General features: G+C 44.2%; 1 protein-coding gene across 1 annotated transcript in view; it reads left to right on the top strand.

Moving 5' to 3' along the window:
• Positions 1–14,539, top strand: part of PDGFRB (platelet derived growth factor receptor beta) — a 66,966-nt gene that overhangs the window by 39,515 nt on the left and 12,912 nt on the right. The window contains exons 11-17 of the mRNA XM_043986611.1: positions 1,720–1,814; positions 2,500–2,632; positions 6,302–6,406; positions 7,007–7,117; positions 8,149–8,302; positions 10,004–10,164; positions 11,031–11,149. Of these exons, the coding sequence (XP_043842546.1) occupies positions 1,720–1,814; positions 2,500–2,632; positions 6,302–6,406; positions 7,007–7,117; positions 8,149–8,302; positions 10,004–10,164; positions 11,031–11,149 (878 nt within the window). The remainder of the gene's footprint in view (positions 1–1,719; positions 1,815–2,499; positions 2,633–6,301; positions 6,407–7,006; positions 7,118–8,148; positions 8,303–10,003; positions 10,165–11,030; positions 11,150–14,539) is intronic.

Below are 14,539 nucleotides of genomic sequence, written 5' to 3'. Positions count from 1 at the left end.
AGAAATAGGGAGGGGAAGTCTAATAAAGAAAGGAGAGGCAGAGGCTGAAGGTTTGACATCCCTTCACTGGGGCTCTTTTTCTTCATATGTATTCTGTTGACTCTTCTATGCCTTAAAACTATTGACAGATCTCTCTCCTTCCCTCCATTGCCAAACTTGTAGAAAGAATAATTTATGTTCCCTGCCTCTACTTCAGTCCCCTGCAATCTGGCTGTCATTCTCCCATTTTATTGAAATCTCTCTCTCTCTCTCTCTCTCTCTCTCTCTCTCTCTCTCTCTCTCTCTCCAAGGTCACCAATGACCACAAATCCAATGGCCTCCCACTTCCTCATCCCTCATTCTTCATCTTTTGTTTTTTTTGGTGAGGCAATTGGGGTTAAGTGACTTGCCCAGGGTCACACAGCTAGTAAGTGTTAAGTGTCTGAGGCCGGATTTGAACTCAGGTTCTCCTGAATCCTGGGCCAGTGCTCTATCCACTGCACCACCTAGCTGCCCCTCTTCCTTTCTTATTGGAGGATTTGACCCCTTCTTGAGATGCTCTTGGGGGATCTAGATGGCCCCTTAGTGCACAGAGTGCCAGCCCTGAAGTCAGGAGGACTCCTCTTTCTCAGTTCAAATCTGGCCTCGGACACTTGATACTGACTAGCTGTGAGACCCTGGGTAATTCTATCTGAGGCCAGATTTGAACTCACAAAGAGGAGTCTTCCTGACTCCGGGCCTGGCTCTCTATTCACTGTGCTAATGAGCTGCTCCATGCTCAGAATAAGCTGCTCCAACATTTTTTGTTTGTTAGAATCCTTTCTAGGTCCTCAATAAAGCCTTCTTCTCCTGCGTTCCCAGCTCAGACTTTACCTCCTCTTCCCCTCCATAGGAAAATGATCTCTCCCTCTTTAAATTTCTTGTGGCAGTTTGACTGGACCTTCCCTTTGTATTTATCTCTTCCATGAATACATTGTTCATGGACATTTTGTCCACCTTATTAGATTGTAAGCTCCTGGATGGCAGGAATTGTTTCTTTTTTCTTTCTTTCATTTTTTTTGTCTCCTCAGTGCCAAATACAGGACCCTGCACATATTAGGTACTTAATAAACATTTGTTTAATTGAGCTGAACTGATTTGAATTGAATTGAACTGGGGAGAGGAAGTTTAAAGCTGGAGAGAGGCTAAAAGTTTGACATTGGGGAGAGGAAGCTAAGGGTCCGACTTTGGTGAGGGAAGACCTAGAATCTGACTCTAGACAGCAGAAGCTAAAGGCTTAGGTCCCTAGGGGAGTAAAAGCCCCCCACAAGGGTTGGGTTTTTTGGGGAGAGGCAGGGAAATGAGGGTCAAGTGACTTGCCCAGGGTCACACAGCTAGTAAGTGTCAAGTGTCTGAGGCTGGATTTGAACCTAGGTCCTCCTGAATCCAGGGCTGGTGCTTTATCCACTGCACCAACTAGCTGCCCCAAGAGGGTTTTTTAATTAGGTTGTTTGGCATCTATGGTAGAATTGACTGGATGGGAAGAAGGGATATGGGAATGGGTAGTGTGGGCCCTGGGGCTCGGAGAGGCAAAGTGTTTCTTCTTGGGCAGATGCAGATGAAGTTGGACAGGGTTAAGAGGGCCAGAGTAGAAGTGGGAAGAGCTGGGGTGGCTGAGGAGACTTCTCAGAATTTTCTTGCTTGTCCTTGTGCTTGGTGATGACCTGATGTGAGGATGAGTTGCTTCTTCTCTGCTTCTAGCTCTGCCCTTCAAGGTGGTTGTGATCTCAGCCATCCTGGCCTTAGTGGTCCTCACAATCATCTCCATGGTCATCCTTGTCATTCTGTGGCAGAAGGTAAGTAGATGCCATAGCTTTTCTCCCACATGGACCTGGCCTGAGACCCTTCAGGGCCCCCCCCCCCCAGACCTTAGCCCTACCAGGCTTTTCTCCAAATACACTTAAATTCTTTTTTTAAAAAATCCTAAAGCTGATTTAAACTTTTTAATACTATTTTATTTCCCCCGATTACATGTCAAAACAATTTTTAATATTCATTAGGGTTTGTTTTTGAAGTTTTGAATTCTAAATTCTATCCCTCCTCTCTTCCCCCAACCCTTCCTGGCTCCCTATCACAGTATGCAATCTGACATAGGGGCAATCATATAAAACAGCAAATACGCTTAAATTCTTGATCCCAAAGTCATATGCACATTGAAACATATTAAATACTGATGGATCCAAGCCAAGATGGGTCACAGCCTCTACCTCCACAGTCTAGTGGGAAGTGATACCCAAGGTCTAGGGATACCTCTGAGGCAAACAGATCAGACCAGCAGAGATCTGACTTCTAGGCTGTCAAGCCCTTATTGAACTTCTCTGCTCTTACCCCATGGTCACTATTTCCTGGGGAGGGTGTGCCAGGCTATCCTTGGCCCCTGGCCCCTCTCCTGCTGGTGTAGACTGAGCGCTGGACTAGGCGATCTCTAAAGGTCCTTTCTGACTTCCATGATCCCATGATGGCTATTTGCCTCTTCCCTAGAAACCCCGCTACGAGATCCGCTGGAAGGTGATTGAATCTGTGAGTTCCGATGGGCACGAATACATCTACGTGGACCCCATGCAGCTGCCTTATGACTCCAGCTGGGAACTGCCCCGAGAGCGGCTTGTGCTCGGTCAGTGATCCATCTTCTCTTCCCGGGAGAACAGAAAGGGCCTGCTTCTCCATCCTGAGCCCTTTTCCTGGGCTAGGCAAGAGCCAGCAAGAGGAGGAAGAGACCTGGGCGATGTCCTCAGGGGACTTACCACCTAGACGGGAAGAGGGGACTAACACCTGCCCAAAGATCATTAGCCCAAGGATCAAATATTAAATTACATGGCATCGATTATAATTATTCCAGGAGGTCAGAGGGGAGTCAGTGAATATTGGAATAAGGAATGAAATAAGACTTACGTGGGCCTTGAAGGATAGGTAGAAGGGGAACAATGTAAATAAACAAAGACAGGAAGGACGAGGCACATATGAGAGACAGTGAGAAGACCAGCATGGCTCATCTTTGTTGGTGGAGTTAGAAATAGACTAGACATAGTCTATAGGGACTAGAAATAGACCATAGTCCCTCTTTGGGTTTCCCTCCTGTGGATGCTCTCCTCCTTGCCAAAAGGGTCTTCCTTAAAGGGTCACACCCAGAAATGAACACCCTACTCCAGAAGTGAAATGAGCAGGAGAGGATGTGGTAGAATGATCATCCTTGTTCAGGGTACTGTGTCCCTTCACGCCACTATGTTTTGTGACTCCTGTGTCACACTGCTGACTCATTGAACATTCACTAAACCCACAGTCCATCCATGCCGCCCCCCCTGGGTCATTTTCACACCTACCCCATCCTGTTCTTCAACCCAAAGCTAAGACTTGAAACTTATCCCTGTAAAATAATATCTTGTAAATCTTTCCACTATTTGAGCCCACAAGGGCAAAATCATAATCATAATAAGCCCCCGTGTTGCTGTAGCATGCAAATGTCCTCATCACTAAAGGGAGGGAATATGCATTTATATAGCACCTACTATGTGCCAGGCATTCTGCTAATCATTTTGCAAATACTATATCATTTTGTCCTCACAACAACCCTGTAAGGAAAGTGCTGGTATTATCCCCATCTTACAATTGAGGACCTGAGGCAGATAATAAAGTGATTATCCCGGGGTTACATAGCTAGTGTCTGAGGCCAGATTTGAACTCAGGTCTTCCTGATTCAAGGCCCAGTGCTCTCTTCCACGATATCACCTAGCTGACAGGAAGACAGATAGGTGATAGATGAATGGATGGATGGATGGATAGAAAAAAAGAAAGGAAGGAAGGAAGAAAGGAAGGAAGTAAGGAAGAAAGGAAGGAAGGAAGGAAGGAAGGAAGGAAGGAAGGAAGGAAGGAAGGAAGGAAGGAAGGAAGGAAGGAAGAAAAAGAAAGAAAGGAAGGAAGGAAGGAATAAAGAAACTCTATTCTAAACACAGGTCTGGACCAAACAAAAGCAATAACAACTAACCAACAAAAACAATACTCCTGAAAGGTAGTAGATTTTAAAACCTATGTCCAGCCTATTGTCAATAAGTATCACAATGTTTTATGAAGACTATAAAGCTGGAAATAGCAACCCAAACTAAAGAAATTCAGAATATAAGTAAAATTGGGGACCAAATAGGCTTTTAAAAACCATAATTGATAATATTTATACATATATTTATAATATTATAATAAATAATATGCATTAATAGTTAATTAGAGGAACAGATCCTCTATCTATTGTGCTTCACGTTTTGTTTATAAGACCCTCTGTGGTCCTGGGCTAGTCACTTAACCCTTATTGCCCCCCAATAAATAAATAAATAGATAGATATAGATAGATAGATAAATAAACAAACAAACAAATAGGGGGGAAAGATCCTTTGCAACATTTCTTGGAGATGGATATTGTAGTTGCAGATGAGGAAACTGATGGTTTAAGAAATGAATACCCAACTTCAAATATGTAATATCTGAAGTAGTATTTGAATGCAGAACTTCTAACTCCAGGCTTAAAGCTGAGACATATAGGAGAGGAAAGCTGTTGAGTGGTGGACCAGAGGAGGGAGGTTTTTCATTTTTTTCCATGCTTGTGGCAACAGTGTGGGATAGTGGGGTGATCACTGAAATTGGCATCAGAAGGTCCAAGTTCTAACCTGGGCTCTCTAACTAAAAGATCTGTGTGACATTAGGCAACTCATTAAATATCTTCTAGCTGTTTCCTCATTTGTAAAAATTAGGTTGGAGTCAAATGATCTCTGAGGCTCTTTCCAACTCAAAATCCTATGAATTTCCCTCAAGCCTCTGCAGTGCTAGGAGCGGAGTAGGGTGTGTCAGCAGATGTGATGGGACTGCCTTCTAATCTAATGCAGCCCAATTCTACCATCCACTCATCAGCTCCTCCCACCTCCTTTTTTCCCCCTCCATGTTCCCCACCCCAAGGAATGAACCAGGATTGCTAGCGCAAACCCATGTCTGCTAGATTGTGTTGGGATGCCCTCTGCTGGCTTTGAATGGAATGGGCTGAAGCTATGGCTTTAGCCCTTGAACAGAGCTCACACAGCTTTCTAGTAAACAGGGACTCGGGCACAATGGGTGGTTGGAAACTTAAGACCCCTCAGTAGAAGTGAAGGCCAAATTATCTATCCCAAAATCACTGGTACTGATGGGCATACCATTTGTTTATTAGATTACATGCAAACATACTGATGGAGTCCAGGTCAACATTGGACATTCCTCCCCACCAACAACCCCCTTTCAGACTAAAATGGATTGACAAGCATGGGCAGAGACACTTGCAAGGCCTTGGATTAAACCACAGTGGTCCAGATCATAGGATTTAGATTCAGAATTGGAAGGAACCTTGTAAAGGTCATTGACTCCAATCCCCTAATTTTATAGATGAAGAAACTGAGGCCCAGAGAGAGAAGTGACTTACCTAGGGTCACACAGCTAGTAAGGGTCTGAGTTGGGAGTCAAATCTAGGCCTTCCTACTCTATCAGGCCACCTTTGGAATCAGCGGCTTGAGGAGTCAGTGGATTCTTTTCCAACAGAAAATTTTAAACTAAGAGTTGGTTGAATTCTCTCTAGAGTCAAGGAGATAGATGGAGAAGAGACTCTCAGGGTCTGTTCTGGCCCTGGAATCTTCAAAAGGGTTACTGTGGGGCAGCTAGGTGGAGCAGTGGATAGAGCACCGGTCCTGGAGTCAGGAGTACCTGAGTTCAAATCCGGCCTCAGACACTTAACACTTACTAGCTGTGTGACCCTGGGCAAGTCACTTAACCCCAATTGCCTCACTAAAAAAAAAAAAAAAAAAAAAGGTTACTGTGAGCTGTGGGACCCAACTCATACATTCAGTGATTAGTGACTTTCTTGGAGATGACCTCCAACATCTTTTCTGAGTCAAGGAAATCTATGAGATAGGTGGCAGTGAGATAACATGGGGAAAGCATTGCATTTAGAGTACAACTGACCTAGCTGTGTGACCTTAGGCAATTCACTTAACCTCTCTGGGCTGCCTTATCTGTAAAATGAGGGAGGTTGGACTAGAAGACTCTAAACCAGGCCTAAATCTATGATCCTATGATGGCCTAAGGTAGGCTCTTCCAGGGAGTGCTAAGATTATATCTTACTTCTGCCAGGATCAGATCTGGAAGGGAAACAAAGGATTTTATGGAGGGCCATGGGTTTTAATGACTGGGGTGTGAGTGAGAAGCATGAATAATCTGCACAATCCACCAGTCTCTGTATAACTGAGGCAGTATCCTCTTGTCTCTCTTACAGGCCGCACACTTGGCTCTGGGGCCTTTGGGCAAGTAGTGGAGGCCACAGCCCATGGGCTGAGCCACTCCCAGGCCACCATGAAGGTGGCTGTCAAGATGCTGAAATGTGAGTTTCTCCCTCTCTCTTTTCCTTTTGCCTCCTTAATCTCTTTCCCCTCCCCCTTTCCTTTTTTGCTGGCTTACTCTTTCATCTACTGATCCTATTGTGTGTTCTCCCTTACTTCCTTGCAACAACCTCTCCCCATTCTAGACCCACTTCTCCGACCTAGGAAGGGTAGGCTTAGGCCTCCCCACCCCACCCCCTTCACCCCCTGTGGCTTTGGGAGAGGCAGGAAGTCTGAGGTAGTAAGTCCTTTCTGGGGACACTGCTATCATTGCTTCTTAGGAAAAAGATTTCTCTGGGAACGGGGAGATGGGGAGAGGGTAGCCCAAACCCACTCTCAAGAGCAGATCCTTAAATTTTCTATGTGAGCATTTACACCTTGGAAATGTTTTGTGGTTGTCTCACCTGAAGAAAGTGGAGAAAATGCAAAAAACTCATTAAATTAAAAGTGTGTTGTGGGTTCAGGTTTTTTTTTTTTTCTGGAGAGCTGGTTGTTCTAGGAGCACAGCCCTGGATTGGGGTGACCTTCTCTGAGAGAGCCCTGATGCCTGGATCTTACCTATTTTGTTCTTCTCCTCCCTCCCCCCAAACCTTTTGTCTCAGCCACTGCCCGGAGCAGTGAGAAGCAGGCCCTTATGTCGGAGCTGAAGATCATGAGCCATCTCGGGCCCCATCTGAACATTGTCAACCTGCTGGGGGCATGCACCAAAGGAGGTAACAGTGCCCCACCACCTACCTCAGGTCACAGTGCCTTGGGGCAGCTCCCTGGCAGACTGAGAGAACCAAATTCCCAGGATCACATTATGCTCCCAACTGGAGTCTCCAATGGGCCTCTAAGGAATACCATTCAAGGAATTATCTGTCCCAGAACCCTATCCTTAGCCTTCCCTTTTAAGACTTTTCCCAGCGCATTTGGGTTGTCCTGTGATGAGAAATCCTGCCTTGAGTTATTTCAGTAAAAGAAAGTCATAGGTTAGAGCTAGAGGCATTGGAGTCAAACTCTCTCATTTTACAGATGAGGAAACTGAGACACAGGGAGGTTAAGTGATTTGCCTAAGGAGACACAGCTAATAAGTGGGATAGGAATTGAACCTAGGGCCTTTTGATTCCAAGGCCAGTGCCCAATCAAATATACCACCTTGCCTCTTAGCTTCCCCTCCCCAAACCACACACCTTGTTTAAGATCATTCCATCTAGCTGAATTCCCCTCCCCATCCCCAACCCTATTCAGGGCCAGCCCTGGGAACTTTGGGATGCATGTCCAGGGATCTTGCCTGGGATGGAAAGCAAGAAGAAACAGTAGTGGCCTGAACCCCTGGGGACCAGCAAGGAGGAGGAGAAATAGACTGAGTCTGGTGTTGGTGGGTTAGAGAAAGGGTAAAACAATTGAGAATGATTTTTTGGAGGAAGAAACCCTAAATTTTGACCTGAAGGAGTAGAGACCTATGGTAGGGTGCCCCCAAGGCCTTTTTCATTCTTCCTCTATACATATACACTCACATACATACACAAACTCACACAATACATTCATGTACATACATCTCATGTATACATACATATACATTCATGTGCACACATGCATATTCACAAATGCACACACATACACACTCACAAATATGCATATACAAATACACACATACTCATGTACATATATTCACATGCATACATACACACTCATGAACCCACATTCACAAACACACATGTACTTATGAACCCACACATGCACAAACTCCTATCTCTCCCAGGCCCCATCTACATCATCACAGAGTACTGTCGTTACGGAGATCTTGTAGACTACCTACATAGAACCAAGCACACATTCCTGCAGCAGTGCCCTGAGAAAGGAGGCCCTTACCAGTCCTCAGAGGTCCTGGACCATCCTGACCATCAGTTTCACAGGTGAATCATATACTTCACATCCCTATGGTCAAGGGAGGTTGGTTTCCTTCCCCTACACTCGCCTCTCACCTCAGTTGCTATTACCCTTGTTCTGTGTATGAAAGATGAAACTCTATTCTCACCTCTCCCAAACTTACCCCCTTCCTTTTATCTTCTCCTTTTCTCTGGCACCCACTCTGCCCCCCCCAAATGACCCCTCCTTCCCAGGGCCCAGGGTGGGATCAGGGTATGTATGGTGTGACCAGGGTCTTGGGCAGGTGTGATTGTGGTCCATGGTGGTCAGGGTGGGATATGGTTGAGGTTGGGAAAGGCTGGGTTCTTTATGGTCAGAGTGGATGTGGTCAGGGATGGTAGTGTTGGGGTCTGGTCTAAATTCAATGAGTATGGACCATGGAAACTACTACAGTTCCTTTTCTCTAATCCTCATCCTAATAAGACCTTTCCGGGAGCATTGTGATTATAAGAGAAAGGAGGAGACCAGGGATGTGAAAGGTCTAAAATCTATGAGCAATGGTTAAAGGAACTAGAATGTTTATCTTCAAGAAGAAGACCAGGGTTGTGAAAGGTTTGAAATCTATGAGCAATGGTTAAGGGAACTGGAATGTTTATCTTCAAGAAGAAGCAGAGTAGCTGCCTTTTGATATCTCAAGTGCTCTCATGTGAAAGAGGCATTTGGCTTATTCTATTTGGTTCCAATGAATGGAAATTATAGGGAGGTGAACTTCAGCTCAATAGAAGGTCAAATTTCCTAACAATTAGGAAGTTTGTCTAGAATTAAGAAATGGGCTAGGTGATTTCTAAGGTCCCATCCAGCTCCAAGATTCTATGATAACTAGAACTTTCCAAAATACAAAGGAAAGAGTTTGGAGTGATAGGGAGTTTTTCATCACTGGAGATATACAGGCAAGGGATGGTTAATTTTTATTGGAAATGCTATTGATTTCTGCCCTGTAAAGTGGATTGGACTAGGTACCTCTAATGCTTCTCCAAACCCTAAGATTCTAAGAAGCTGTTACTTTGTTAGGGAATGCTACCCCTATTTTTACCTCCTGCCCCAGCCCCCCACCATATATTGCTTCTAGGGTAGAAAGTCACTTTCAGTACCTTTGCCCAAAGGGAATGTCATGAGAACCCATCCATTAGAAAGTACACTACCCCCATCTCTAGACCCTCTTCTCATCTACCTAGCCCTAAATCCTGAACTTAGACCCTCAGGTCTAAATGTGGGGATTTGGCCTTTAATAGCACTACTCCTGGGGTTCTCTTCTTCTCCCAAGTATTTTCAATTCTAGTATAACACTCTCCCTTCCAATAACCCATCATTATGCAGTATGTGGGATCAGGTGCCACAGTACTCAGCTCTGGACAAAATATACTATTATATGGATAGGGTCATAGATGGCAGAATGTTAGAACTGGGAGGGTACTTAGAGTCTAGAAGATGGAATGTCAGGTCTAGAAGAGACCTTAGAACACAGAACATAGAATGCCAGGACCTTCAAACATAGAACACCAGGGCTGAAAAAGATCTTAGGACAAAAAATGCTGTGATTGAAAGAGCTTAGAACATAAAATGCCAAGACTGGAGGAGACTTTAAGAATGTCGAATGGGAAAGCTAAACAGGACCCCCGTAACCAAATGATGCAATTCTAATTTCCATTCTTTGGAATCCCTGATCTCTGTGCCTGCCGGGTCCCCAGGCAAACATCCCTATCAGGAGAGAGTGATGGAGGCTACATGGACATGAGGAAGGATGACTGTGTGGACTATGTACCAATGCTGGGCATGAAGGGGGAGATCATGTATGTGGATATTGAATGCTCCAGCTACAGCTCACCCTATGATAGCTATGCACCCTCTGGTAGGTAAAGAGAGAGCAATCTAAAGCCTATTGGGATGGGGGAAGTGGGGGTGGGGAGGGAATTTCCAGCTACTTCAGGGGAAGAATCTGCTGCCGAGGTCAAGGGCAAAGGGAAGCTAAAGTTTGAAGTGGGGGTGGCATTGGGGTTCCTGGGCAAGAGGGAGGAAGCTCAGGCTGAAGTGAGAAGCATTTAGGATAGCCATCAGAAAGAACTTCCTGACATTTCAGGGAGCTGGACTCTAGGATGGGCACCAAAAGAGAAGGCATGATTTTTTTTTTGGGTGGGGCAATGGGGGTTAAGTGACTTGCCCAGGGTCACACAGCTAGTAAGTGTTAAGTGTCTCAGGCCAGATTTGAACTCAGGTACTCCTGAGTCCAGGGCCGGTGCTTTACCACTGCGCCACTTAGCTGCCCCCAGGCATGATTGTTTTTTAAGAGTTTTTTCTTTTCTTTTCTTTTTCTTTTCTTTTTTTTTTTTTCGAGGCAATTGGGGTTAAGTGACTTGCCCAGAGTCACACAGCTAGTAAGTGTTAAGTGTCTGAGGCCAGATTTGAACTCAGGTCCTCTTGAATCCAGAGCCGGTGCTCTATCCACTGCGCCACCTAGCTGCCCCTAGTGTTTTAAAAGGTCAATTCCAATGGCCCAGGAAGTTGAAGTGAAGTCCTGTCTTAAGTCAGGGAAAGGGATTCTTTGTCCCTTCACGGTCCCTCCTAGCTCCAGGATTCTTTTGTCTCTCCCTTGGAGAGACACTAGGGGGAGATGCTGTCAGCTCTATAATGATCCAAATGCTAGAAGACATTTGAGCAGCTTTGCCATGAAAACCATTGCACACATCATACATCCCTCTTACTTCCTTTACCCTCCAGTTCCTGAGAGATCCTACAGGGCAACCCTGATCAACGAGTCTCCTATTCTCAGCTACATGGACCTTGTGGGCTTCAGTTACCAGGTGGCCAATGGCATGGAGTTCCTGGCTTCCAAGAATGTATGTATTGTGGTCTGGGACAGAGAGGGAGACACTAATCGCTGAGAGCTTTAAAATAGACAAAGTGCTTTACATAATCAATTAATCAACAAGCGTTTATCAAGTGCCAACTATGTGCCAGATGCCGTACAAGACACTGGGGTTACAAAGAAAAATGTCGTTCCTGAAGCAGCTTATATTCTATTGACTCAGGGTGAAAAACCAATGAGAATATAACTGGAGCATGTAAGCAGGAAGCCTTCCTGGCCCTAGAATTCCAAATTATCAGTTATATTATAAAATATTATATTTTGTTGTTGTTCAGTTGTTTCACTCATGCCCAATTCTTTGTGAGCCCCTTTGGGGATTTCATGGCAAAGATACTGGAATGGTTGGCCATTTCCTTCTCCAGCTCATTTTACAGATGAGGAAACTGAGGCAAACAGGGTTGAGTGACTTGCTTAGGGTCACACAGATAATATCTGAGGTCAGATTTGAACTCGGGAAAATGAGTCTTTCTGACTCCAGGCCCAGCACTCTATCTATTGTGCTACCTAGCTATCCCAGAATATTATATTATAGAATTCAAAATAATGTGTTAGCTGAAATGATTAATTCACTGGATGAATCCAGAAGTGATATTGCTTAAAATTATACTTGGGGGGCAGCTAGATGGAGCCATGGTTAAAGCACCAGCCCTGGATTCAGGAGTACCTGAGTTCAAATCCGGCCTCAGACACTTGACACTTACTAGCTGTGTGACCGTGGGCAAGTCACTTAACCCCCATTGCCTAAAAAAAAAAAAAAAAAAATTTAAATTTAAATTATACTTGACCACATCAAGGGAGTGTTTCTCTTTGTGAATTATAATTATAGTGTCTAGAGATCCCTTCTATACAAGACACCCCCTCCCCCTCTCCCCAGTCGTGGAATTCAGATATTATCTCCAAAACTCACTGGCTTTGAGACTTTGGGCAAATAGCCTAATTTTTCTGTGCCTCAGGCAACTCTGAGACTACAGGTTGCTGAACCATAGATGACTTGCTTTGGTAGAGGGGGTTTCCTTGCAAGTAGTTCCCTTCACCCCTGGTATCAAATTCATATAGAAATGGGGAAGAAGGGGAAGAATTATAAGTAAAGAAAGTGACTTAGAAAATCACATATTAACATCATCGATGTTCTATTGTATTTTTATTTATTTTGTTAAGTATTTTTCAATTACATTTTAAGTTAGTTCAGGGTTGTTTCAGGTTCCCAATGTGGCCCCATGGTAGTGTAGGTATCATCGATCCTCAGAGCAACTTGTTCATTCATTTCAGTCATGTCCGAGTCTTTGTGACCCCATTTGGAGTTTTCTCGGCAAAGATACTGGAATGATTTTTCATTTCCTTCTCCAGCTCATTTTATAGATGAGGAAACTGAGATAAACAGGGTTAAGTGACTTGCCCAAGGTCATACAGCTAGTGTCTGAAGCTAGATTTGAACTCAGGAAGATGAGTCTTCCTGACTCCAGGGATGGTGCTTTATCCACTGAGCCACCTAGCTCAGTTGAAATCCCACTTCTAATGCTTAGTACTTATGCTTTGGAACCTTGGGTAAGTTGCTTTAACCACCGTGGCCTCAGTTTCTTCATCTGTAAAATGATGAGACTAGATTAGGTGGACTTTGAGATCTCTTCCAACTCTAATCCATTGACCTGCCACTGAATCCAACCTCAATATCCTCCTTCACCTCTACCCATGACCTCACCCTCTAGCATATACCCAGATGCCCCAAAAAAGCTTGGCCCAATCATCATTCCTTTAAACTGCTAACCCTAGCTTTGTCGTTTTGTCCCTGAATTGTCATGTGGTATGTTGGAAGTGGTGATCAGCTGGACAGTAAGGCCTTGAAGCCTGAGGGTCACTGGCATTAGTCATGTCACTCCCCAGAAGGCACTTGGACGTCTAACAAGTAACCCATGGAGAAAAGACTGTAGTAGTGAAATGAGGAATGCTTGCATAGTCAAAGGATCTAGATTCAAATTCCGTCTTTGACATTTCTTACCTATGTGACCTTGAACCTCTCTCTCTGTTTCCATTACTTCATTTGCAATATGAGGGTCTTAAAATAGATGCTTCCTATGGCTCCTACTTCAAATTCCTTTGCTCCTATAACCTACAGTTTACCTTTGCCCTAAAAGAAACCCCGAAGGATGCTCACCAACCAATCAATCAGCAGTTAGAAATTAAGCATCTATTGTATGCCCAGGCATCTGGGCATAATCATTACTCTGAAGCATTTTATGATCTAGGTGGGGAAAGAAGACATAAAAATGTGAAATGTTTGACTGGAAACACAAAGCTAGCAATATAGTATGATTAAATGCCCAGTAAGTGGCATGGTAGACAGAGAACTGGACCTGGAGTCAGGAAGAACTGAATTCAAATCCTGCTTCAGACACTTACAAGCTGTTTCATTATGGGCAAGTCACTTAACTTCTGCCTGTCTCATTTTCCTTAACTGCAAAATGGGAAGAATAATAATATCCACCTCCCAGGGTTGTTGTGTGGATCAAATGAGATAATATTTGTAAAGCATTTAGCTCAGTGACTGACATAGTGGGTAGGTGTTTAAAAAATGATTGTTTCCTTCCTTCTTTCGTTCCTTCCTTCCTTCCTTCCTACCTTCCTTCCTTCCTACCTACCTTCCTTCCTTCCTTCCTTCCTTCCTTCCTTCCTTCCTTCCTTTCTTCCTTCCTTTCTTCCTTCCTTCCTTCTTTCCTTCCTTCCTTCTTTCCTTCCTTCCTTCTTAAATATATAAATACAGATTAGAAGTATTATGGAATTTTAGAGGAAGGAGAAATTGGTATGAGTTTGGAGTAATCATAACATTCTTGTATATATATAGTACTTTAAAATTTACAAAGTACTTATATATGGTGCTTTAAATTTACAAAGCTATTTCTCTCTCTCTCTCTCTCTCTCTCTCTCTCTCTCTCTCTCTCTCTCTCTCTCTCTCTCTCTCTCACTCACACTCTCTCACACACACACACACACACACACACACACACATATACAGGCAGATAAGAAAACCATTGCTCAAAAGGTTAAGTACTTGCCCAAAGTCACAAAGGTAATAACTATTCAAACTCAGGCCTCCTGATCCTGAGAACAACCCTTGTTTATCTTCACCTTGCTGCACCTCAGGGAAGTCTTTCCTGAGCAGAACTAGGTAGGATAGGCAGAAATGAGGCAGAGGGACATCCCAAAAGAGGGGAACATGATCCTAAGACCAGAGGTGGCAGAGAATAGAGTGTCCTGGTGGGGATAGTAAGAGAATCCTTCTGGTTGGAAAAAAGGATGCTGTGAGGGAGGGGAGAGAAAGTTGGAGTCAGTGGTGATTATGTCACAAAGATGGTACTGAGGTTTA

Source organism: Dromiciops gliroides, chromosome 2, assembly GCF_019393635.1.
Source record: "Dromiciops gliroides isolate mDroGli1 chromosome 2, mDroGli1.pri, whole genome shotgun sequence".
Classification (NCBI taxonomy): Eukaryota; Metazoa; Chordata; class Mammalia; order Microbiotheria; family Microbiotheriidae; genus Dromiciops; species Dromiciops gliroides.
Note: the sequence above shows the minus strand (reverse complement) of the source record. Positions and strands in the feature narration are given on the sequence as shown.